Genomic DNA, 26,961 nt, shown 5'->3' on the forward strand with positions numbered 1-26,961 from the left:
GGCCGGGAGGCTCCGTACGGCAGTGGCAGCACGATTAGGGCTGTGCCCTTGTCCCTGGTGCTGTGGGACATCTGTAATCCCGCTGTCTGGGGCAGAAGGCACATCTGTGCTGTCTCCAGGGCCGCATCCTGCATGGAGCAGGTATCAGCCTCGCTGTGCAGGACTGGGGGAGGTGGGGGTCCCGTGTCCCAGCGTGGAGGGATCGGAGTGGCGCTGCCAACCGGTGTGCCCCGGCACGGCCCGTCCTCGTGTCACCTGCCATCCCAGTGGGAGCGAGTGGGAGGCAGCGTCTGTCTGGAAACGCTTCCTTGAGCAGGGATGAGGTAACTTTGTAGGATTTAATGGGATCCATGTGACTTGTGCTGCTGATACTGATAACTGATATACGTGCTGATGGATCTGACAAGCGCCCGGCCTCCTTTGAACCCTCCACCCTGGCCTGCCTGGCGGAGAGGCAGCGAGGTAACGCTCATCCCGGCGTGGTTTCAGTCCACCCACACGCACCATATGCATAATTTTCCATAAAGGATGACTGTCAGGATATATATGATCTCAAGTTAAGACAGTTGCACCTACTCTTATTTTTCACATACAACTGTTTAGCTGTGTAATTTGTCTAACCAAAACTAATTGTGAGACTATTTGTTCCCTTTGAGAATGCATTTGTAATGCTTGTTTAAGGAAGGGCCTGGTATCTGCTGTCTTAGGTTCCTGTTGCTCAGTTCCCTTGTGTTGGTTAACAGAGGTGTCCTTATGGGAATTTTTATTAAGTATGACGATACTGTTTGCATTCCAAGTTACAGATTTGGCTTTTCAGAAGTGCTCGTTGTTGGGTGACTCTCATCTCATTTAAGTCAGTGGTAAATCCTTCATTAGTATCAGAACTAGTACAGTTAAGGTAACACACAGGCAGTTTTGGAAATGATATGCTAAGAAGGTGCCTGCTTGTGGGACTGACAGGATAACAAGCTCATTGCTTCTGCTACAATGCTAGAATTTGGCTATTTGCATAATATGGAGCAGTAACACTTTAATTTACAATTCATGCATAAGCCTCTCAGACAGTGGCTTCAGACAGGACTGAAATTTGGGAATGCTTCTAAAGTAAATTGCAGGTTTTGAGCACATTTTGTTATGTATTGAGAAGCCAAAATTATACTCAGATGCCCAAGCCTGGAAACAGAACGGAATTAGGCATTTTTGTGTAAATGATTCCTGAACAAGGGATGTGGGGAAGTGCTGATACCATTTGGTGTTTAGTTGTGCATGTAATAGATAAACCTGGTCATTCTGTGCTTGCACTGTAAACTTGCTGGCTTTGTTAATTGGGTGGCTGTGAAGAGAAGAGCCTGCAGTTAAGAGTGACTCCAGATAAACCTTTTTGGGTTTTTTAATCAATATTTTAGTGCTAGTACTGGAGGAGCCTTAAGAGCTGTAAGAAACCCTGGCAGGCTTGAAGAGGCCTCCCGTTTGGTCTTGCGCTTTTCCCAAACTGAAAGATATTCCTGGGGCTTTTCCTCTGGTTGCTGTGCTGGTCTCTTGGTTTGAGAGGGTGATAAAGCATGAACTGTTCGGTGGTGGTGCTGATGGGCTGCACGGAGCTGTGGTGTTCCCTGGTGCCAGGGGAGGTGTGTGAAGATGGATGTAGGAGGAGAGGCAGATGTGCTGACTGAAGAGCTGGAATTGAGATAGGAGGTAAAGCCACGTTTTATCATGATAAACATGATAAAAACTTGCTGAGGAGCAGCTTGGATTGCAAAGAACTTTCTGCCTCTTTCATGTCTCATGATAATTAACCGGTCCATTTTTATTCGACTTCTTTCCAAAGGGGTTCTAATTAAGCAATAACTAATGAAATATGAGATTAAGCACCAGCAAATCTCTGGTGGTCGCAGACGTGCCCGGGGCAAAGTTTAAAACAGTTTTGTAGGATTTGTGTTTGAAACAAAGCAAAAATATTTATTACAGAAACAGGACACAGATTCTGTGAGTGGAAATGCAGATTGAATTAATTTTCTTAGTGTTATGCTGAACAGAAAAAATGTAAAATGAAATATGTGTTCCTTTTAATGTGGTTTTTGTATCATCACCGCAAATTTTAAAAAAATGCATCTGCAACCAGATAAGAAGATGCTATCAGGCACTTCTAATTTTAATTAAGGTTCAACCTATTGGAGGAATATACATTTAAAGAATTAATTAAAATGCTGTTCGCCGTATAAGAGATTTCAGTATAGGAAATTAGTTAATTGCGGTATCAGAGGGGATCTGTGCACTGCAAGCTGTTTTGTGATGCTAAAAAAGCATCTCCATGTGGATGAGAGGGAACTCTTGGGAGAACAAGAGATGATGCCGATGACCTTCATTCTGGGTTAGTTTGAGTAAAAGAAGGTGCCGCATCTGTGCGTGTCAAACAGTCCTGTTTCAGTTTCTGTTTGTCTTTAGGGTGGGTGGCTGGCACAAATGCTCAAGATGCTTGAGATAATTGGGCATAATTTGATTGCATCACAGTAATCCTGTCTCCTGCAAGAAGGGCTTTTAAGGTGGTTAAAATACCTCTAAAGACTGGAGTCTTTCAGTGCTGTCGTTCTCGATAACCTTTTATCGCTGCGAGTTTGTCCGAAGGTGCTGCTGGAGTTCCTCAAAGATCAAATGCTGCCTTATTTAATATTTTCATTAGCAGTCTTTACAGAAGAATCAGAAGCATGCTAAATAAATTTGCCAACTCCAAAGCCGAGAGGCACTGGGAAGGTGGGGGAGGACTGGCTTATTGTGCGAGAGGAACCACTTTCCTCTGCCGTTAATTGGTTTCAGGAGAATGTCATGTGCTTAAAGGACGGATGATATTAATTTCTTCTATAAGCTCAGCCTCATCATTTGGGAGCAGCAAAGAATGAAGGTGTCCTACTTGTACTCAGGAAGATGAGTTTAAACATCCACAGGTCAGGGGAGGGTAATTAGGATAATGGTGGAAGGATCAGCCAGCCTTTTTACCAGCAGCCTGGAGGAGCTTGGCTTCGGAAAAATGTAAGCTGAGAGGAGATAGGATTGCTCTCCAAGTACATGGAGGAAAAAATCCCAACCAAACCACATTTATTTAAGCTAAAGGATGGTTTTAGGAGGAGGCATCGGGTGTGAATGTGGAATCCACTTTGTCTGGCAGGATTTCTCACCCCGTTTGGTCGTTCGCCCTGGGCACGGTGCCTTGAGCCTTAACTGGTGTTGGCAAAGCCCAAGGTCAAGTGTTGGAAGCATCTCCTCAGAGCACATTTATTGGGGAGCTTGCTGTACACGATTTCTTTGAAAAGAAGGAACAAAGCTTCTTGGGGGAAGCATTTAAAAGCGAGTGTAAGGCACAGGCAGCCCTGCCTTCCCGAAGGATTTACTGCTGCTCTTGGTGGGTGTGTGGATGCGCCAGACTTCTTCCAACACCTCTGAGTAGGTGCCAGTCTGTCAGATTAGCTCAACTAAAATAAACCTTTCTCCCACTCCCTGCCTGCTATCAGCCCTTTGAGAGAGAATTGCCTTTTAAAATGTACCGGGGTGTTCGCTGGGCTTTTATTCCGCGGTTTTAAGCCGGCTTTTAAATGAGCAGAGAGGGGGTGAAAAACGTTGGCCGCTTTTAACACCGTCATTTAATGGCCTCATCCTTTGAGCCAGTGTTTGTGGAGAGATGGCTTATCTTGAGCCATCCTCTCTTTTCCTTGCCTGTTTTCCACGAGAGTGTCTCCCGTTGTGTTAAGCCAATAATGCCCTTTTTAATAGGTCAGCGTATGGTATTAATGAGCTTTTACACCGTGTTATAAATGTCACACGTTGCTTAGAGTAGGAGTGGGGAATAGAAAGTATTGCCAGGATTTGTTCTCTTATTTCCAACGGGAGACGTGTGAAACAGTTGATCTCCTGATTAAAAAAAACCACACCTAACTTTGATTAAGCAGGGCCTTTTTTAGCCTCTGTCATTTAAAATGCAGTCCCTAGGACCAAGTGTTGTGGTGCTGCCTCACCTGCTTTAGGAAAGTTGAAAAAAATAGGAAGTTGCTGTGAGATAGCTGTAGAAAGATAAGGGGAAGCTGAAGATGTATGTAAGTAGCTTAATAAATTATTCTTCATGTTGTAATTTGCTCGGTCTTTACTTTTGGGTTTTGGCCACTTAGCAAAATTTGCTTGGAAGACCTATTAATTTTACCATAAGAATGATGATGCTGGGTACAGAAAAATATCTGGCCATATGCTTGTATCTTTATTTTAAAGGACAAAGACTGATGAAATTTAATTTAAAGGGAAAAATAATTTATTATTATACGTTATGCTTTTGAGGAAAATGGGGAATAGATGGATTCAGAGAGCAGATTTTCCCATTTGCACTATGGCTCTATATAATTATGTGCTTCTGAATGTTCAGGGTTAGTGTCATGTGAAGAACATTCCTGAATGGCAGAGTAAATATCACAAGTTTTGCAGTGTTGAACAGACAGTCTGACGTGGACTTGCACGGATTTCAGCATTTTTTAGCTGTTTTCATATCTGGTTAGTACATTTTACATTCTTCTGGCACGTTGTGCTGATTCCTTCTATTGCTGCTACAGCTGAGCCAAGAATTACTGGTCTCTTTCAAGCTGATTACAAGAACTTTTAAAAGTCATTGTAAAGGAAGAATACTTCAGAAAAAGGCCTTATGAAGCACGTTTTTTTTAAGAAAAGAGGCCTTTCTGGACACAGAATACTATCAGTTTTTTAAAATCAAGTTGGAATATGGAAGCTGGTCAGTGTGGTGGGCAGGAGTGGTGTTTTTTTTTCCTTTTAACTTCCTGCTAGTTTTCTTCTAACGTGAAATACCTGCAATTATCACCGTTGCCTTTCACCACATAGGAAATGTTCTTTTTTTCCCAGGCAGGTACAACGATTACTCCTGCAAACCCATCGATTTAGCAACAAATACCCCCAGCACTTTGCGGTGCTCAGGGAACCTGCACCATCAGCACATAATCATGTGCCACGGGTATTAAACAGAGAGCAGCTCTACCATTAGAGGAATAGTCAAATCTGGGTCAGCTCCCAGAAGGAAAAGAGTTTAAAGGTCTTGGACAACTTCCTAATGCCCGTGTAGGAATCAGCCCCTTCCCTGTTATGCTTCAGTGGCTCAGGGAAACGTTGGCAGTTTTCCACGTGCTCTCCGAGCCCTGTGCTGAGGTTGCTTGTCCGTGGGCTCCCGTCCTCCTTGGGAAGAGAGAGATCTTGGTATCGATGGCAGGACTGCTTTGAGGTGTGGGGACTCCCCATAAATTCATATTTCGGTCGTTAGGGTGTGTGATGTCCTAAAATAACAGTGGTGCTCCTGGTAATTTTTCTGTTAATGGACCCCAAAATAAAAAATAAATCAGTTAGGTCTTTCAGAAGTTGGGCTTTCTATCTTGGCAGTGTTGTGGGAGCTGAGGAGCATTCCTTGCCTTCCTGTCCTCACTGCCATTGAGCCTGTAGCATCCTTTTAATCCAGCACTAACCTGCTCAGCCAAATGTTAAATGTCACAGAGATATCTTCATGTTTGTGAGGGGTTTTTTTATTGTGTGAGGTGAAGTAAACTCCAATAAATCCCTCATCTGATCATGGAGAATAAATTTGCTGTTGCTTTTGGGCATACTTATTCGAGATCCTCTTTCTTACTTGTTTTCAGGACATAAGTGACACTAATTTGCACTTGTACAGTTCCTCTGACTTGATTACTGGGTGATGTGCAGATTAGTGATGACATTTTGAAAGACCAGACAGTTTCCAGCATCTTTAAAATTCTCTACTTTTCCTTCCTTGTCTGATCAAGCCCCAGGGGGAGATGTCAGAGGCAGCTTCCTACGACTGCACTAGAAAACATGATCAATGCCTGGCTTGTCTGACAGATGAAAGTTTATCCCAATGTTTATTGTCTTTTGCAAAGGAAGGAATATTGACTGTCCACTGACTGACCCAGCACAGGTAACAGCACCTGCTGGAGCTTCATCTCATCAGGGGAAAAAATGTTTTTTCCCTCCCATAATGGCATTTTAGGAGGTTCTAAGATATGAAAAGATGCCTTGGCAGGTCTCCAGCACCCATGGACACCCAGCATGGTTATTTCCCTGTCTTCAGGAATGTCACTTGATTCCTGGGAAGGCTCAAGCACATCCCAGATGGGCTCATCAGTTGATGGTGATGAACCCCAGTGTACCCAGACATGAGCTGCTGCTGTTTTAAGACATTTTCCTGTTTATTATCTTCAAGCACCAGCTTATGGTGTAGAGATTTCCCTACATGACTGGGAGACTACACATGACTCACAGATTGATTTGCAAACCTTAGGAACAGGTTGGTGATGTGGGGATTTGACCTAAAGTCTTCCTAGAACTACTGAGCAAAACAGAACAAGAAATATTTTCAAGAGCTAGATTTATTTTCCTCCCTTGAAAGTACTTTGCCACTGAAATCTTTGCATCAGTCAATTGCTGCAGAATTTTTTTGCATAATCCAAACCAGGCTTTTGTTAATACTTCACTAGTATGCTTTCAACTTGCTGAATGTGTTGTAATTGATTTGGAGGGATTATACTGGAGGATAAAGTTAGTCTTTATTAGCAGGAGGACAACAGTAGGTAACCTCTAATTGTTTTATTTTATTTAAATAAACCAGCAGTATTTACTGTGGCAGTGAGACATTTCAGCAGCATGGCAGGGAAAATGCAGCACCTGTCAGAAATGTGCTGATCAGCAAAACCCGTGGTAAACAAACCTCCTGGACTGGAACAGGGGGTGCTGCTCACGCTCTTCCCCTCCTGAGTTGGTTGTGCAGTGTGTAAACCCAAAGCCCGGGGCTGTCAGGTCGCTGAGGGAGCAGCAGGACTCCGTCCTTCGGAGGAGGCGTCAGCCGGGCCATGGCAACAGCGGCTGGAGCCTGGAGGAGCTCAAAGTGTGGGATTAGGAGAGCTTACATCCTTTGACTTTGTACTGGAGCACTGCACTGAAATCACTTTGATAGGTGCTTTTGGAGGATTTCGCAGGGTTGGGTTGTTTTTGATTTGTTTGTTTGGTTTTTTTGGGTTTTTTTTTGATGTCCCTGTGACTTGGGTTGCTTTGCCCCCTCTGATTTTGCAGCAACGCCAGGATGGAGTTTAAAGTTGATATTTAAGAGAATCAAACCTATACTGATCATACCAGCAGGGTGCTCCTTCTTGGGACACAGGATATCACCTTCAAATCCATATCAAAGCCAGACTCCCTTCCCTCCCTTCCCAAAGTGATGTGGTTGCTTTGGGAACAAGATGTGTTTCTTGCATGAGCAGCTCCATAGAATCCTTTTGTCAAAATAGCTGAGTTTGGGAAGGTTGGGGCTCTTTTTTCAGTAAAACAAGGAATCTTGCAGCATATCATAGCACCCTTTTTTCCCTAATTAGCATCCTAGTGTAATGTCTCTCCATCCTTTCCCTCTCCAAGAGCCTAAAAAGAAATCTGACAAACCACTTTTTGTGCTTTTAATATTTTAATGCCTAAAGTGATACAAATGTCTAAGGAGTCAGCTGACAACACAGGGAAGATGGGAAGATGCTGCACAAACTGCCATTCACTTCTGTGCAGAATAACAATTGAAAAATACTAGGGAGGGGCTTAATTAAGGTGTGCTCATCATTGTGTATGAATTCATATATAGACCAAACCTTTTGAATTTATTTTACAGGTAAAACTGGGCATTACATTAAATCTTCCATGCTTGAAAGATTACTTTTTTTTTTTTTCTTTTAAAGAATAGCATAGGATAGTGGTAGATTTCAGAGTTGAGGACAACATTTTTTAGACAAACCCCAGAAATTCGGGACAATTTATTTTTTTTTTTTTTTGACAAAACCAGTCCCATTAAATATTTTTTTGGTGCATTTGACTCCTCTTAATGCTTCTGTCTGTCTGCACCCAGGGAATGCAGGGATCAGTGCAGTGCAACCCTGGCCCCAGGCCAGCAGATAATGCAAGACCTGAGCACTTCCTGACACACACATAAGCAATGACAAACAAAGCACTTACTCTTTCTTCCACTATAATTCAATTCTCAGTAGCAGAAGTGTTATTTTGTGGTGTTGCATCTCTCCCCTAAAATTCTCTTTAACTGATCTTGTTTATTTGGACTTCCTAACTGCAAGTATGGAGCAGGAGAAAGTAGCAGTGCTGGGAGCAACCTCTTAGGAATATATGATTATCTTCTTTCCCTCACCCTTAACATAATGTATTTGTAAGTTCAGGGAGTGGTGGAGATTTCCAGGCTAAATATTTTGTGAAGTGCCTACCCTGGGTTTGATTGCAAACTCTTTAAGGAGGGTTCAGCACTTATCCCACTATGTATCAACAAGTCCCACCAGCAATGTAAAGGTTTTTACATATCACTCCTGGTTTTTTTGCATATCAGTCCTGTTTACTGAACAAACTCTCTCAATGAGCTTTATTTAATTAAAAAGGGCAGGGGGGGAAGAGGAAGGCAAAAAAAAAGAATAGAGAGAGCTTAGAGGTGTTGATTGTCCTACTAATGCTCAACCTTCTTTGCCCTTCGAGGCACTGACAAATTTTCCTGTAGTGGAAAGCACCACGTAACTGGGAGAGCTGAGGGCCTGTCTGAGACATTGGTGGTTGAGCTGGTGAGGTCCTTCAGGCAGTTCCATCCCTGCCTTTTCCCAGTTATGTAAGGAAATGGCATGAGGTCAGCAATTTAGCTCCCCCAGCAATATTTTCCTCACTTCATTTGGCTGCAAAGTGCTGAATTTCAGCCACCAGAAGGACTTCCAAGACCTGAAAAACTGTGTCGTGGTTTTTTTTTTTTATTTAATTTTTCCTTTAGTGTGCTGTGTGTCATTTCTGTATCGGGGAGAAATGAAAAGGTTTTTAGTGACTGAAGTAGGTAACATGCCATTAAGGAGTTCTTATGTAAAATAATTGCTTAAAGACATTAGGCAGAGGTTCTGTGTTATCAGCTAATGCCCTAAAATTGTATTTACTCACTGGGTTAGCAGTCCCTGTACGTGGCTTTCTTTCTGGTAATGAGCTCTTGTTCCTCATGGGCAGTAATTTATACAGGCTTCAGAAATAAGTGTCTGAAGGTTTCTTGAGAAGGTTATTGAAACCAGGTAAACAAACAAAATACCACAGGATCTGTAACCATCCACATTCATACCTCGTGTCTCCAACTGTGCAGAAAATGGAAATAGTTCCATTTTATTTCCTTTCAGAGGAGTGCAGTGCAAGTAACTTGTCTCTGTTTAATGTGGCTTAAGTAAGGGGAGAGCACATCATACACACAGTCAGGGAGTGCATAGGGTTGGATTTGGGATGTAATTCTGGATAAAAGTTAAAACATCACTTCTTAAATCCTCTGCTTTGTCAGAACATCGGCATTCCTGGGTTAGAAGGGTTTCCCTTTCTTTTTAAAACTGTTATTTCTTGACTTTATCATTGAATCTGTGGAAAAACAACACTTAAGGAAGCCAAATTAACTGTGTTTCACACACCCAGAGCAGTCGGTGGCTGAAGATGATGTGTCAGGTAAGGAGGGTTTCTCTCACTCCCCCTTTGAGCTGCTGCTGCTTGTTGTAGTAATTTAGGAAATTATGTTAATGCAGCAGGCTCAGAGCTGGACAAAGGCTTAGATTTGCTGTGTTACCCAGCCTGAAAGACTCTGCTTCTAAGCCATACCTGGGTATGTAAATACAGCTGCCTGTGTGCATCCAAAGTTAAAAAGTCCCCAGTTCTGAATAGGATCTTACAGTGGTGAAAAAACCATTTCATTACCGCAGTGGAATTCAAGTTACAATCCTGGAAAGTGTTATTGTGAGGTGAGATGGGAAAGGAGAAGTTTGTGGGGAGATCTTTTATCCCACCAGCACCTGCCTTAAATGTGTGTTGGAGGCATCCACTTAAAATTGTCAACCAGTTCACTTCTGAATCTCATGAAAACAGAAAGACTCGCAGTACAATTATTTATTAAAAAAAAAATAATTAAAAAGACAAGAAAAAACCCATGAAAATAAATAAAATCAAGTCCCACACCCCAGAAATTTTTATGTGGAAAGCCATTTTCCAAGCAGGCTTTTACCAGGGACTAAGGCCACTGGAGGAAGTCGGTGTTACATAAATCGGATGTGCCGTCCTGATCTAAATAAATTTTTAAATATTATGCATAAATTAAAAAAAGTTAAATTATGCATGATATGCATAATTTCATCCTTTTGTAAATGATGTTCCCCCAGTTAATGATTAAAGAACATGGTGCAGCCCCTGGAGTTTGAACAGTTAGACCTTCCAGGGCTCCATCTATAGATAGATATTCTCTAAGCTCAGCGAGGGGCCCGGAGCTCACACTTGGCTACGATCCCTTCCCTGTTTTTGATGACTTAAGAGGGCTGTTCAGGACAGAGCATCAGCCTATATGAACACTATCAACCAGCTTGAACAAGTCAGATTATTTAATTAGCCCTATTAGGACCCTTCTATTTTTATAACTTATTTATGAGTGTTCTTGCTAAGCTTAGAAAGGTCTAGCTTCAGATTTCAAAAAGATGTTTTTGGCTCATGTGGTTAATCTGGAGGGGTTTTATACCATGACTCCACTACGTTCTCATCCCAAGAAAACACAGAGAGGCTCTGAAAAGCAGTTGCAGTTGAGTAATTCACTCCTGAAATCCTGACTTGCGGGTTTCAGGCACAGGGAATTTATGATGTCCGTGCATGAGGGACATTTGCTCACTTGCCAAAATGTTGAGTTGTACAGCTTTGCCTGAGACCACCAAAACTCCAGAGAATTATTTAACACCCGTTTTTGAAGTGTTTTGGTTTCCCCCCAGGGCAGGGATGTTCCTAAGCCAGCATTTAAGGGCTGCCATGCAGTCAGTGTGGCGCTTGATGTCCGGGGCTGATAGAACGAGTTGATGCTTGTTTTGAGCACCTGCTCAGCCACCATTTCAGTGAGATCCATGGTCTGTGTTTTCTTCTGGACTTTTTAAGAGGAGCAGGAAATGATTTGATGAAATAACTATTAAAATTAAATCAAACATTCATGTTCACCATAAGAAAAAAACTTTTAAAGCAACCGTGTCCAGAATCTGATACCGTGTTGTGGTTATACCTTCAGTGTTTGAAAGGGCTCTAATTTCATCACAGGGGTGGGACTCTTACTCTGCCACCCCCCAAAATGAAATCCATTTGCAAAGAAAGGAAAAAAAGGCTAAAATTTTCTTGTTCTGAGGTCAGTCAATGAGCTTTTCCTTTCTGGCTAAACTCTGGGCTAGTTTGGAAGAAGAAACTCCCCAGGTATGGAGTAACTTTATGCTTCGTTAAAAAAAATAAATCACTGGTGGTAGGTCCTGGCTTGTGGCTCAAAGCTCTTGTTGTTCTGGTATCAGTAAAGAAACAGTTTATTAAACAAAGGTCTGTCCCAGGGTGACGCTGAAACAATATATGGATTTGGAAATAAGGTGAAGGTGTTTTGAAAGCAGAGGGGATCTGTGTGAATTATGGTTCCATCCAAGACTATCCCCAAACAAATGTGGTTTGGATAAATCCAGGCAGGTGGCATCTGCCAGCTCATGTCTGAAGATCTTATCCCACTTCAGCTGCAGGTGAACGTGCAGGATTGCATCCTCTTAGTCAGCAGAGAAGTCTCTAGACGTGCTCTAGCGCGTTATGTCACCAGTAAATTATTTTAATAGCAAATAAGGCTTTATTACTTTTGCTCTTGCTTTATTGCATTTGCTGCTCTACATTCAATATGTACAGCATTGGCACAAGATAGCTTGCATGCTCACCACTGCATTAGCAGGAGAAATGGAAACTGTGTTCCAAGACCATAATACTTTGAATTTGGTACTGTTAAAGCCAGAAGAAAAAAAAAACAAAACAAATAAAATCCCAAACAAAAAACCCCCAACAGTTGTTGCCCATCAAGCTCTTGTAGAAAGCTAGGAAATAACAACTTATAAATGAAGCGAATTTAGTTGTGGAAGGTACCAAGATGAGACAAAATTAATACGGATTCCAAAGTACCAGGGTGTTTTTGGAGGCAGCTTTCAGGTTAAAACAGAACTATGAGCAATTCAGGATAGCAATACAAATAAAAAAAGAGAAGATAATAAAGAATGTAAAACATACTCGGCACAGTATTTGAATGTGGAGGGTGCTGATCAAGTGAACTCTGCACACAGGCTTAGGCAACACTGAAAAAAACTCCCCTCCTTGCTCCACCAACAAATATTGAACAGCACACTGAAATAACGGGGAATTTGAAAATGGAGATAAATTTAATGTTGGATTAATGATATTTTGATGAATGTGTTGAGTAAACTGCTCAGTGTAGCAATCGGATTTGCCGGCGCGTGTACCTGTCTAACTGAGGGGATTTGGGGCTGGAGAGCACTGCATGCAGAACTACTGCAGGAAGGAGCAGAGTCTCAAGGAGACGAGCATGACATGGAGCACAACAGAAATTTGTATAAATATCCAAAGAAAAAAATACAGAGTTTAGCTTGAAAGCAGATCTTTCACTTGCCAGAGTAATCTTAATATTACGCGTGTTGTGTAAAGGTTGTTGTGGAACCCGAGGAAGGTCTTGTACACACGTGGATGTGCCATTTTTTCCATTGACATCACTTGTGGTAGGAGGACAGTGGCTCCCTGACCTGGTTCCCTCTGGAGGACAGGATCCCTTCCAGGTTTTCACTCTTCCTGGTGGAAGGTGAAGCAGGAACAACTGGGCTGATTTACTGAAGTTGCTTTGGATTTGCACCCTACTGCGTCACAGACAGAAGTGTCACTTGGAAGGTCACTGTGCTTAGGATTCTCATGCAATTATCTCCTCAAAAAGCAGCTTTTTTATAGCCCTTTATGACCTTTGCATGACATCACCACAGGTACCGTGACCAGGTTCCTGAGGTACCTCAGAAGGGAGAGTATTCACTGAGTGTTGTTTTACCCTTTCCACAACTTGGAGCCAACTGGGAGAGACATTTCCATGTAAATAGTTTGAAAAGCCAGCGAAACCTATTTAATTGTGTTACTGGAGAACTGCTGGCAAAGAACTGGTATCTGCTGCCAGTGACCCCCAACCATTAAACCTGTCTCAGATATGAGGGGTCCCTAAATGGTCCCTAAAGAACAGGTCCCTCCAGTCCATCTGAGCTGTCTTCCTTCCCCACTCCTTGCCTGGGAATCCTTTTGCACGTGACCATAACGAGGTTCCACATGCTCAGTCTTGGCTTTCTCGCCCTTCCCTGGGCTGGGGTGGGAAAACAGGGCGGAATAGTCTCGTTTGGTGCATTGCACTGAGCTGAGCACACCCTTGTTTAGGGTGCCCCTCTCCATGGATGCAGCCCATGTTCCATGTGAAGGCATAGTTTGTGTAAGGTCAGCAGGGAAGCACGGTGCTGCTCCTCCAGCTGCTCAGAAACTGCAGGAGGCTTTTTGGAAGGCAACAGTACCGTGGCACAGGGAGTTTGGAGAGCAGCTTCCCTGAGCACATCTGGAAAATGAGCATGAAAAAACCTGTGTGTTACTGGAAATGCTGGGTCTGTGCAGTTAGATGGATCCCTGGCAGGAGAACCATTTGCAGGCTGAAAACATCAGTCTCAGTGTTTGTCACTGTTCTTGTCATCCTCCATCCTTTACTGCATTTAGGGAAACAGGGCAAGCACTGCTAAAATTCTCTTACAATTGAATTGCATGTGGTGTGCATTCCTTCTTATCTGAGATATTGTCTGAAATATTAAGTATTTTTCTCCTTATTTGCTGTTTCTGTTGAAAAAACAACTGTATCTCAGAGGGTTGTAACTCCATGTCTTCCCTCCCTTCCACCATTCACATTGTTCACAGTTGTGAAAACTTGTTTTCCAAGTAGTTAATACTAAAGAAGACCTTCAAGTGTAACGCTGTCAAGCTGAACACAGAAAAAGGTGAAGCTCATGACCAGAAAAGCAGTAACTTCTGAGTGGGTTTCTTATCAGTGCACTGCAGAGGTGCAGCATGATTCAGAACTAGTTTTTCACCTTAATTCATGAATAAGACCAGTATTTTTCATAGGTAGGTTATGTATGAAAAACTGGGTATTTTATTATTTCCTTTTTTCCCTTTAAGTTTTTAAAAGCTTGATACATGGTAGCGTTGGATCAAGGCACACACAAGACTGGCCAAAGGGCGTACAAAGCACTTTGGTTCTTTAGTTGAAGAAACAGAGTGATTATGGCAACAAAAGAGTGGCTTGGGGTTTAAACATGAAATAGCTCATAGTCCAGCAGGAAGGCAGAAAGAAATACAGACTTATCAAGGATATTTCTGGAAAACTGTGACAGTAATGGGCAGTATTCCTGACTGTAAAGGCAGTGTACTGGACACAGACCTGTATATGCTTTGGAAGAGCTGCATTCCCCAGCTGTCTGCTCACCTTTGGGACTACAGTTTTTGAGACCTTGCTTATATTGCCTTGGTTTATATCCTGCTCTCTCTTCTGGTGAAACTGCACTTTCAGCCCTTTTTCTGTTCAAAGCAGTTTCAAAGTGTTGTCTCTCTCCCTGTCCTTTTCTCCCAAATGCCTGTGAGCATCCATCACTATTGTCTCTGTAATACACAGACCATTGGCTTTGATAACCAAAAATCTATCCCTAAACTCTATCTACCCCCTTGGTTTGTAGAGCCTAGCACTCTTTTTTTTTTTCTCCTTTTTTTTTTTTTTAAATTCCTTGTTAGGAATTCGATTGTTTTCTTCTAGGGATCAATTTTTTTCTTAACACGTGTCAAAAGCTTCAGTCTCATGCATGTCATCGATTGGATTATTTGCTTTTAAATTGGATTTCACCATTGTTGAATGGATATATCTAGACAGCTGATATTGCCCATTACTACACACATTTTTGTTTATTGAATATTGTCGTGGTTTACAGATTTAATAGACCCAACATTGAAAGTTCTGTGAGTTTTTGCAACCACTTCTTGATCTTCCTGATTTGCCAGGTTCAACATTATTTTATTGATACCAAAGTGAAAAATGGCCTGTGCTTACACTTACAAGGATCTCAGATGAATGTTCTGACTGCTCAACACGGCAAGAAAATTCACTTTCACAGTCAACAAGTCATCTTACTCAGTAGAACACAAAAGTTAAATGGTCTGTAACTTCAATATTAGCAAGGAAAATACAGTACAAATTACTAAAAAATACTAAAATATAGAATTGTGGTCAGGTATCCCCACTACATTAATCGCAGCAGTAGCCTGAAATTTGAAACTTTTAATAAAAAGTTCTTAAATATAAATTATATGGCAAATGTACAGTACATTGCTTTGTCAGTCTTTTAATCCAGTGTTTTGCAGTAGAACAGCAACTGTTAAGTCAGTCTTTTCTCGTTTTTCTTTAAAAAACAAAACAAACCCAAAAAAACCAACAAAACCCAAAGCAGTCTTTCGTGTCCCCCTCAGTATCATGAGTGTGAGTGATCTGAATCTGGAATACCACTGTCTCTGTAGCTCCTGTTACTACTGCTTTCACTGTGGCTGTTCTTGTACAGGTTCATGCCGTTGGGCGGGAAGATGGTGTGTATTACAAACTCCTCCTTGGACACTTGGTCGTTGGTTATCGGTATCATCTGGAAAGAAGTCTCCCTGATTTCCAGGATGGAGTTGTCCTTCTTGGTCCCCGCTTCGGCGTAGTCGTCCTTTCTCCGGCGTCCCTTGCTGTAGGCGCAGTTCCGGGAGAACAGGGAGCCGTTCCTGTGCACGTACCAGCACACCAGGGCCAGCAGCGCGATGGCCACCAGCGCCACCGCGCCGCCGATGATGGCGGCCAGGGGCAGGCTGGAGTTTTTGTAGGGTTCTTTCTCCTGCTCCCGGTTGAGGGTGGTGGTGGGGTTGTACATCTTGAGAGGAGCCGTCTCGGTCTCGATGCACTCGGGCGTTTCGTCGGAGAGATAGATGTTGCTGGTTTCCATGGGAACCATGCACACACGGTACGGCGATTCCGGCTCCAGGGCCGTCAGCAAATAGTCGCTTCTGTCGCCCGTAACTATGGTCTCAGTTATAGATCCAAAGGCAGGGCTGTGGCCCATCTTGAGCCAGCTCAGTCTCAGAGCAGTCATTGGCAGTGCAACTTTCCAGGAGATGTGGATGGTCTCCGTGCTGACGGATTTCACAAAGATGGTGATGATTTTGCGTACCGGGCTCGCCGTGGTTCTGTAGTTTTTGTTTAGGTTGGGAGTCTTGATGTCGGGTTGTTTGGTCACAGACACCGGCCAGTGGCCCTGGGCCGGGTACAGCGTGTTCGGGACCGCGGTGGTGATTTGGATGGTGCTGATCACACCATCGTCCTTACAATCAAACAGCTCCGCGCTGAGGTCCTTGATGGCCATCCCGCGCACTTTTTCGGGTGCCTGGCACATCAGTCCACGCACGTTCACTTTTAGAGGCAGCGACTGCAACCAGTCCCGCACCCACTTCATTTTGCACCCGCAGTGCCAAGGGTTGTTGCGAAGGAAGAGCTGGGTGATGTTGTCCAGGTCATCAAAGACACCCTGAGGTAAATTGCTGAGATTGTTGTTGGACATGTCCAGTCGGTACAGCTGCCGTAAGTAAGAGAAAGCATTGGGTGGCACACGGTTGATGTGGTTCTCTTGGAGATAAAGCTTCCTTAGGTTCGTTCCCGGCAAATTTACCGGCGCCGCCGTGAGGGAATTGCGGACCAGCGACAGCTCTGTGAGATTGACTAGGTTCATGAAGACTTTGTCTCCCAGTCCGTGATTGTTTAGAAGATTTCCGTCTAAAACAAGGCGTTTTAGATTTGTAAGGTCTTGAAGGGACAGCTCAGAAATGGTGGAAATGCGATTATCATCCAAGCGTAGCTCTTCTATGGTTTTAGGCAAACCCCAGGGGATGGTGCTGAGGTGATTTCGAGAGAGGAAAAGAAGTCTGAGATAGATGTTGTCCCGGAAAGCTCCATCCTCGATGCTAACGGCGGAAACTGAATTATCATCCAAATGCAGTTCTTCCAGATAAGGAATTTTGGAAAGTGAATCATAAGTAATGGTCCTTATATTATTCTCCTGCAAATGCAGTTCCTTAACATACTTAGGGAGGTTAGTGGGGAATTCATCTAGGCTGTTGTGGTATAAATATATTCTTTCCACCCTAAGCAAGTTCTTCAGTTCTGAAGGAATCCCAGCATTATTTATTTGATTGTTCTGAAGGAAGAGGGTGGTTGCATCCTCTGGGATTCCTGTAGGAATAGACGTCAAATCGCGATCATTACAATATATGAAACCCACATCACAGCGACAAACTGAAGGGCATGGCTTGGCACTAACAGAACAAGGTGCCATGTCAAGTAACAGCCCTATTTTAGTCCAAACTAGGAAGATGCTCCAGGTTACACTAATCATGGTCAGGAATGATGAGATTTGTATACAGTTCTGATCTTCAACAAATCTAAAAAAACCAAACAAACAAAATTATCCAGATCATCAGTGAAGAAACTGCAATGAAAATTCAACTTCAACATTACAGAAGATATCTGAAACACACGCATTAAACCAAAATTCAAGCTCATAGACACATTTTGCTTTCTTTTCCTTACATCAATAATTCTGCCACATCTTGTACTAATACAATTAACTTAATAGGTTATTCTGCAAAGTGACTGAAAATAATACAATTGAGTATGTCTGATCTGTGAGTTGTTTTGCTTAAGCAAGAAGGCTCTTTGTAAGGATTCCTTCACATTTCATGCATACAATCTTTGTTCACAGATACCAGATAAGTACAGAGTTAAAGTCACACCAGAGTTCAAGTAAATCATTCTATATCTGAAAGATAAGAAGTAATTCCTAAGCCAGCTAACTACCCCAGGAGCCCTTAAGTGAACTATAAAACCCTTACCAAACCCACAAGTCAGCGGTAGCTATTTTGGAGGTCCAAAAATAGCCCTAATGGCAAAGCATGATGTGCAGACAAATAAGGAGGGGCCAGTAAAAGACCTTTTCCCAAGGCCTCCTGAGTACTCCACACCACATTGTGCAACTCCCAAACACTGTGGCCTCCTTTGCTTGGTGTTCAAGCAGGAGTGTTTCGAAAGGCGAGTGTCACAACTGGTAGAGCCGTGGCTCTCTAGTTGACTGGGTGAAGGATTTCATTACATGCTCAATTTCATGTTTAAATATTTGTCATTCTCAAAAGTCTTCTTTACTAAGCAGCACGCTAATAAGAGACTATTTGGCGGGTTTAACCACGTTTTCCCATCTTATTAGTAGCATAATATAAATTAACTCTTGAGACTGAGACTGTACTTTGCATTAGTAGTATGTTTGTACACTGTGCTCAGGTAATTAGCATTTTTATAGCTTTTAAGACAACATAATTCAATTACCATTGTAATTAGGGTTGTGAGAACTCCTGCAAGATGACCTGTGCATTAAGCAGTGTCATGACCTTTCCTCTTGTGGGTTCATATATTAATTGAACTTTATTCTCCGAGGCACGAAAAGGAAAATAAATGAATATTGATCCTACCGTATTTAAAGGTACGAGTAAGTTTTGTGCTTGAGGATATCCAATAAAGGAATGTCTTTCTCTCCAGTCACTCTCAGGGTTTACTCCATGGAGCAGTTTTGTCCTTGGAGGTGTTTACTCAGATGGTCCCTGTTGGTGGGGTGTGTTCCCTGGCTCCTGGCACGGCGCTCAATGAGCATTCCAACCAAGATTTATCATGGTACATAAGCACACCAGGCCAGGGCGTAGAAAAGCTTCAGCTTCCCTCTATGTGTGTCCTCATGTAAAGTCTGTGAATGAAGAGCCCCTTTTGTTTGGTTTAATGCCTTTAGCAGGAGTTACTTCCTTTGTAACTCTTACAAACTCTTCTGTGCAGCAGAGTAGTCAGAGGAGGCGACTTCAGCACCCCGTGATGGAAACCATTCATTATGCTGAGGCTGGAGGGATGGCAGCCTCTTCAGGAGGTCAGGGAAGGGTCCTTTTTCCTATCCAGAACCATCCAAGTATGACTTTTGTACAGTAGCTACATCCCAATACATCCACACCTCTTTGGGAGAACCATTTTCTGACTCTTGTATTTTAACGCTTCCTCCAGATTTGTAATGTAGGAAAGAATTCCTCCTCGTGCTGCAGGAAGGCAAGTTACTCTACCACAGAAACATTAGATGGTCTTCTTCATTAAAAAAAAAAAAAAACAAAACCAAACATACAAAAACTGTTTCCTTCCCAGAAAACTCCCCTTGGAAAGCTTTCCTGGAACTCTTTAATTTCCTGCAAAATTAAAAACAAAAAAATTGGAATTAATAACAACTAGACACGGTGGACACTAGAATTAAGAGTTGCATCCCCTGAACATGTGACTTGGACACCTTGCTGTCCCAAAACATTGGTATTTCCCCAAAATACACAGAGCTCTTTCAGGAAACATTTTGCTGCTTAGTCTCAGGTTCTGCTGGAACTATATTTTCCCTTGTTTCGGTAGGAAAATAAAGGCAGAGAGTAACAAAATATTTGGAAATGATGTTTCCTACCTGATGACCAGTGATGCCTCCTGGGAGGAGGCCGAAATGGTTGCTTGCTTTGTGCTCCTGGTAAATAGAGAGAGATGATGATGATCCTCTCCTTGGTTTCAAAAGTAAAGGGAGCTAATTACTGTTCAGTAGGGTCTGGCTGAAAGGGGACATGTTTTTGCTAAAATACTGTTTGAATATTTCCCATTTTGCACCATGCTGATTTTGAGCTGGGGACTAGCCAGGCATCTGCATCAGCTCTTTGGCAACAGAAATACATATGTGGGTTTAGTCTGTAAAATTTCAGAAAATAAGAAAAACATTATCTCCTTTGTTTGATTGTGTTTCTTAAAGAACTCTAATTATTTTTAACTGGGATTTTTAACTTGGGCTACTCCATATCACTACTGCAGAAAGTATCCAGTGAGACAGCAGTCTGTGTTCCCCAAGAGCCTGCAGGTAGCATGTTTGAAACAAAAGTGGTTAAATCTGAAATTTAAAAAAAAAAAATCCCTGATGTTTCCTTGCTTCTCTCCCTTTCGTGACTGCATGTCTGTCCAAAGCACAATCCTTGGAAATGCTCAGGAGCAGCGTGCTGAGTAAGCCTTGCTTAGCTGCTCTTCCTGGGAGCAAAACTAGAGCAGCTTCTGGTCCTTCATAAAATATTCAACCCAAACACAAACAACCCAAACTCAATTTTTAAAACTGCCTTTTGCGATTTGTGGCAGGTCCATCATGCAAACGGATCAGTCCCTGCTCCTGCAGCAACAGGAAACGTGCAGTGATACAGAATCATTGAAGTAGAAATCATGCTGCTCTTTTTCACAGCAAAAACATTAACATAATTTAAAAAACAAAAGCCCCCCGTTCCAGGGATGGTGTAAGTGCCCAGCGAGGGAATGGAGAAGCCTTTTCTTTGCTGCTGCAGCTCCTCTGAGCTTTGTTTTCTGCACCTTGTTTTCAGCCAATTGTGCAATGAAAACAGGAGCTCAGAACGAGAGACCCCCGCTGTGGCATAAATATTTTAACATATGCTTTATCCAAGGCAAAAACTCAATCTGTGTGGCCACATTTTGGACTAGAAGGGAATGCATGTTTATTGGTAACTTATGTAATTTGGCTAAATTATATAATCATTCCAAAATGGAACAAAAAGCTCTGTATTCTTCCAGGGTCCAGTTTTCTTGGGCTGTATTACTGAAGTGTTTGGGGAAAGAAGTCCAGGCCCTATTCCTGAAACTTTGAAATAAACAGCTGCTTAACAGCTGTAGGGGAAAAAAAAAAGGTATCTCTTAGGAACGAACGTGAAGTCGTGACAGAAGGTATTTTCTGGAAGGGCACTGTGAAGTAGGAATATAAATTCCTTAAATAGGCCTTTGAAGGCTACAGTAACTTTTAAGTACTTAAAATCATAAATTTCCTTTAGAACTCTGAGCTGTAAAAAACTTGTTAGTATTAAGTAAAAGGTTGGCTCCAGTATGCATACATTACATAGATCCATGCACACACAGAAAGTAAGTTCATTTGTTTTACCTTTCTAGCACATAAACTGTTTCCTCTGTGCTCCATTTGATAGTCATCTCTTCATTTATTGCCACTATTATAATAGCAGTAATGTGGAGGATTAAAATGAAAGCACTAAAGCTCATTAAGTTCCTGGAATTTTTTTCATCCCTCCTCTCAAAATTACATGAAAACAAGGGAGAGAAAAAAGAAAAGGTCTCTTTGGAGAAGACGACACTGTTTCAAAAATGTGGATTAAGACTATACCCCCCACTCCCTTTTCTAAACTTAGAATAGTTTTCTCCAGGTCTTGATTGTTTGATATCTTGCACTTCCCTTTTATAGCTGGAGCTGTAGCTGAAAACAATGTTTTTGCATATCAAAGGCTCCAGTGATCTGTCTACAGAGAAGAAGGGAATCCTGCTGCCATGCTCCAACTTTCCCCTTCTTGAGCTGTCTCTAAATATTCCCTGACACCAAGTCATTATAGCTGATCCGGCGGGATGAAAAGAAAAGTGACCCCCACTGGTACAGACACTGTGTCCAGGTTTCTGCAACATCAGACTGGGAGGCTTCATGGACACATGGTTTTGAAAGGAGCCATTACTTTTGAACAGAGCAGGTTTTAGAAAGTCTGGGCTAAAATCAATTTTTAAATGCAAAAATCACCTTTTTTTTGGTAACAAAAGTAACGTCAGAACAGCAGCTTTTCTTTGCTTATCTTTACGATGAGTTGAATGTTTTCCTGAACTTTGCTGAACCACATGGTTAAATTACTTTTCCTGGGACTGTGAAAGCAAGGGAATGACTAGAGATAGTGGTAATGTGTGAGCCTTGCACGTGGACTTATCGCCTTGGCACAGCCAAGCAGGGGGGCATCTCATTTTAAAATGTTCAAAGTAATTTGTGCTAGACAAGAAAAATGTACCTAAGAAGAACACTGCATTTATACTGAGGCCTGGAGCCCAGCTGCACTCCCTGTCCCGTAGGCAGGCAATGGCATAACAAAATAAATAGTTTGGGTATATTTGAGAAGTGGAGATTTTTTTTCCTAAAAATGATGTCAAAGATACCTTTTCTTTCCCAGCTGTGATAAAACGCGAATAAAATCCAGACCTGCCTCACTCGAGGTCACACAATGCTTATTTGAATTTCTAATCCACCTCTGTGTTCTCCAGCAGGAACTCTGGTAGTTCAGTGCCTCCTTTCTGACCATCAGAGTAACAGAGGGAAGGGAAACCCCTCAGTATTTTTTAGGTTATAAATGACAAAAATATAATTTAAAGTCACCACTAGAATATACATACTTGATAAGCCAAACAATTGGCTTAATCAGTGCACTTCTATTCCAGAGTCGCCTCTGTATTTGTTTAGAATCTGAAATGTATCAGAAACACAAAATGTGCTTATTTTTTCAAATACTTGTGAAGTCTCAGTACTGCTTCAATGCCAGTTGTGCTTGCAAAGGTCATGCTGCTGCTTAAACAGCTCCACCAACTTGTTTTCTTTTTTAAAAGAAGTTCCCCAGTGCTAATCCAGACTTAAAACAATGCCCATACTTTGTTTTCTTTAAGTGTATTACTCAGGGTTAGTTGACAGTGACAGCAAAATGCTTTCTAAGCACCCTGTCTAGGAGCTGCAATTTCCACGATCATCATATTTCAGGAAGGTGCCCCAGTCTTTTGTTTGGTGCTGGGCAAGCAGAAGGTCCTCTAGCTGTCTTTCCAAGGGGTAAAGAATGCAGAGGAGTTTGTTAAAGTGAGAGTGAGCCCTGCAGTCAGGTTGTGTCTCTGCCTGTTGGTGAAATTTGGTTAATTGTTGGTTTTTTTTCCTGTTGGAGAAGGTTTTATTTCCTTACAAAAAATCTGCTCCCCTCTCTCGTGCAGTAGGAATATAATACTGCTTTTGTCTTCTTAGGTCTAACTCAAGTGTCTTAAAAAATGCAAATTTTTATGTGATCTTCCCTCAAACGCAAGTGAATCTGCCTTAGGAGTGGATCCTGAGTAAAAGCTTGACCCCACGCCTCAGATCAGCCAAACCAGTATTTGCTGTAAAGGATGGAAATGACCTAAATGACTTCTCTTCTGAAGTTTACTTCTAAAACCTTGCCCAGTTTTGAAGATGCTGGGTTGAAAAGACCCAGACTATTACTCTATTTGTACTCACTCTCTTGTTTTGACTACTCTGCTGCTGCAAAGGCTGTGTGTTAGAAAAGCACTTTGAGGGGGAGTCTTTTGCAATGGCTTTCTGTTTTGTGTTTTAGTGCTCTTTGAGTTTAGTCAATTATGGCTTCTAGGTTTTCTTTTGAGAGCTGCTGCTGAGGTAACTCGCCCAGGCTTTAAATAAAAGAATAGAGAACAAATGCTGCCATTGTTTCAAGGGGAAAAAAATCTATTTTCCCCCCTCTTGACAAGTTTAGGTAGAATTATACCTGATAGGGAGTTCCTGGCACAGAACCCCAGACGTGTAAAAATGTTGCTCAAACACTGGATAAAGTTTCACTAGTTTTGTTTCTTTCCCCTTTTAAAACAGCTGTTTGCTCATCTCCCGATTAATCAATTTGCTCCTCAAAAAATTAGGAAAAAATGTCTGGATTCTTACAGCTCATGAAAGGCAGAGCAGAGTCAGTGATGATATAATATATTTACTGAACACTCTTCCAGATTCCTGCCCTGAGTGGTGTTTGCCTGCTCATTAAAAATAAATGCAAGCAATCACATATTAATTCTTCTGTGCATTCCTGTGCTTTGAAGTGATGAAGGGAAAAAAAAAAACTTGAGGGCTAACTAGCCATTAGCATCCATGTTTCCTGCTGGAAGGAGACAAAGATGGCCATCTCCCAGCTGAAGCCACTTCAAATAACTGCAGTGCAAAGTTCCTCAACTCCAGCAGTTGCTTGGATTAGTCACCGATCCTTACACAATATCTGACAACTTCCAGCTACTAGTGACAGAGAAAAAATGAAAAGAAAGGAAAAAAAAAAATCCCAACGAGCCAGAAACTCATCTTTATTTTGTTCTTGCTGTAAAGTGTATCCACTTTATTTCTGGAGATTAAAGCTCGCTGCGAGTTTACTACCGAGTTTTTTGCCCACTGGGGGGTGGTACATGCTACAAAACCTGTGCTTTTTAAGAGCCACAAGTCAGATGTTTTTTGCTGCTGTCCAGTTTTCTCTGCTTTAATTACAACAAAGTCTCCCGTTGAGAAAAACAGAGGCGGCCTCCAAAGGAGGGAATTAAAAAAAAAAAAAAGAAGAAATCACTCTTTCACAGAGTTTACAGAATTTCCCATGCTGATTGTATTAACTGCAGTATTTATCTGGTTGTTCTCCAGTTAAAATGGTATAAATGTACCAGAAAAAAAAAAAGAGAAAGAGAATTAGCATTTTAAATATATGCCAAGGGCTGTCACTGTTTCTGGTGTATCGGAGGAGCACAGAAGGCAGGAAAAAATACAGCTTTTAGAAGTGATTAAATGTGGATGGCAAAATAGAGAAGCTTGATAGCAGCATGAATAGAAGGATTAGAATAACCTCAGTATATTTTAAGGTAATTGGCTTTCTGTAAACCCAGGTATACCTTTTGTTTATGAAATATTTGAAACCCGATCTTAAAGAGGGCTGTATTGTATGGTTTTGGAATAAATTAAAGGAAACTTGAGGGTGGGTTTTCTTTTGAGGGAGGGAAGGGCACTGGAACCTCTCAAGTATGACCTAATGTGTGGCATATATTGACAAGGAAAACACATACTGATCTTTCTGTTTTATAGCAAATAATTCTTTTCTTGGTACACTTGAATTGACAAATGCATTTTTCAGTCTAATTCAGAGAAATGTTCATTAAGACGCTGTATCCCCAGGCAATAGATAGTGAGCATAATTGATGCTTCTATCGTTTTGGGCAGTATATTTTAGACAAGAAAATTGGGGTCAGGATAATGAACTGTTTTTTAAAAGTCTGAACATTTTCAGCCTCTTCCTTCTACGCAGAGAAAAAGTATAAACGATTTATATGGAAATGCAGAACGTGAATCTTCTTTTTTTTTTTTCCCTAAGAGGCAATGAGAAAACGCATTCAGCTGCATCCGTGCTCTTTCACAGGATTTAAGATTTAATTGTAAAGTAATTCTGCATTTTGGTGTGAATCTGGTGCAGAAAATACTCCACTGTACTCTGTGAACTGGCCAGAACTGATCCCTTGCAGAAGGGGAGCGACTTGCCTTCAGCTTAAATTAACAACCCGTCGCTAAGAGCATTCCCCGAATTAGTTAATCACAGACACTGGTCCTGGCGTTTGCAACACTCCTCTCGCAACTTTGCCTGGATGTGCCAGGGTTGAGCTCAAACCCCTCTGCGGTCAGAGAGATTAAAATTGAGGCGACCTCAAAGAGCAGGGCTGAGCCAGAGAGGCAGCTGTCTGTGCAAGAGCTGAGCTTTTATTCACCGAGGGGATGAGCTTGGAAACGGAGCAGCAACCAAAAAAAAAAAAACAAAAAACCCAACCCAACCAACCAACCCCAAAATCACAAAGCTGTGCCTGGATGCTGAGAGCTATGGCAGATGCTGGGAAGCAGGACGGCTGCGCTGGGAAATGCAGGGATACTCGGGCTTCGCCTGAGCAACTAAGTTGCAGCTCCTAATTGCGTTCGAGGAAATGGGTTAAAACAAAGGTTCTGACACATCCAGCAGTCGCGAAATGGTTTTTTGGGGCCAGAATCACGTAGAGATGATTCGTGCACAGGAGTGAGAGGCGAACTATTTATTTGCGAGCCATCTATAAACGAAATTTGCTGCGCTCCTACGAGGGCAGGCAACCACTTAATACACCGAAAACAGCTGAAAAGTTGATTAAAACTAGGCGAGGACCTACGGAGCGGCAGGGGGATTACCAGCCGGCTCTCTTTCCCACAGAAAGTGGGGCGTCGGGGCGGGAATCGGGGCCTGTTGCATTCATTCTTCCAGTGCAACCATTTTGTTGCCCATCTCCTCGCCCGCAGACTTTGTGGTGCGGGGGGGGGGACAGCGCTGCGCAGGGGCTTTTTTCTTTTCTTTTCTTTCTTTTTTTTTTTTTTTTCCTAAACAGATGCAGCAACGCAGGGAGGGATGCACGGAAGGAGGGATGGAAGGGGAAGTTTCCATGCCGGGGGAGGGATGCGGGGTGCAGGCAGGAGGCTTCCCCCGTCCATCCGCGCTGCACCGCGGGGGTCCCGCAGCGCGGGGAGCCGGCGCTGCCCTGGGGGTCCCCCCGCGGGGAGCGGCTCCTTCTCCCGGGGGCGGCGCGGGCACCGCACCCGCGGCTCGGGGAGCGCCCCGGGAAGGTGCGGGCAGAGCCTCCGCGGGTCCTGCGCGCCCCGCCGGGAGGGGCGGGCGGGCTCTCCCACCGCAGCGCTGGGAAGCGGCTGGTGGGATGCGGGAGCATCGCCGCCTCACCGTCCCGCCGCATCCTCCTCCTGCCTCCTCCCTCCTCCTCTGCAACCCGCGCAGCTCTCGCGGAGGGGGGAAAAAAGCGGTGATCCCGCGCTTACCTGCGGACGGGGCTCGGGCAGGGGGCGATGCGGGCGGCGGTGCCGTGCTGGGTGTGTGCAGGGAGCGGGTCCCGGGCGGGCGCTGGAGCGGCGCGGACGCTGCGCTCTTGGCGGGGCGGCCGCGGACGGAGCCGGGCGCGCGCCCCTCAAGTCGCGGCGGCGGAGCCGCGGGGGCGGGGCCGCGCGTCACGGGGGGGGCGGGGCCGCCGGCTGGGGGGGCGGGGCCGGGCGGGGAGGGGAGGGGAGCGGGGCCGCCGCCAGGGGGCGCGACAGGCGGCGGCACGGCCGGGCCGAGGCGGGGGGGGGGGCGGGCAGGGCGCCTCAGGGGCGCGGGGGCTCGGGGCAGGGTTCGTTCTTTACCCTTCGTTAAGTTTTATTTTCGCCCCCTTTTAATTTTTTCCCT

At 43.3% G+C, this 26,961-nt stretch overlaps 2 protein-coding genes across 6 annotated transcripts in view; one reads left to right on the forward strand and one right to left on the reverse strand.

Moving 5' to 3' along the window:
* Window positions 1-26,961, forward strand: part of MACROD2 (mono-ADP ribosylhydrolase 2) — an 841,246-nt gene that overhangs the window by 78,381 nt on the left and 735,904 nt on the right. The gene's annotated exons all lie outside the window — the stretch shown is intronic.
* Window positions 13,545-26,691, reverse strand: FLRT3 (fibronectin leucine rich transmembrane protein 3). Of its 2 annotated transcripts, XM_064647570.1 has the most exons (3): window positions 26,559-26,691; window positions 18,544-19,293; window positions 13,545-17,463 (listed from the first exon to the last, which is right to left on the reverse strand). In XM_064647570.1, exon 3 carries the CDS (start codon window positions 17,415-17,417, stop codon window positions 15,468-15,470), a length of 1,950 nt encoding a protein of 649 aa, XP_064503640.1. In that variant the 5' UTR covers window positions 17,418-17,463; window positions 18,544-19,293; window positions 26,559-26,691; the 3' UTR covers window positions 13,545-15,467. The 2 variants fall into 2 exon arrangements, with proteins under 2 accessions (XP_064503640.1, XP_064503641.1); XM_064647571.1 differs by lacking the exons at window positions 18,544-19,293; window positions 26,559-26,691 and adding an exon at window positions 18,401-18,533.

Source organism: Pseudopipra pipra, chromosome 3, assembly GCF_036250125.1.
Source record: "Pseudopipra pipra isolate bDixPip1 chromosome 3, bDixPip1.hap1, whole genome shotgun sequence".
NCBI lineage: Eukaryota > Metazoa > Chordata > Aves > Passeriformes > Pipridae > Pseudopipra > Pseudopipra pipra.

Coding starts and splice junctions, on each gene's coding strand:
- FLRT3 (XM_064647570.1), bottom strand. CDS start 17,417: ATGATTAGTGTAACCTGGAGCATCTTCCTAGTTTGGACTAAAATAGGG.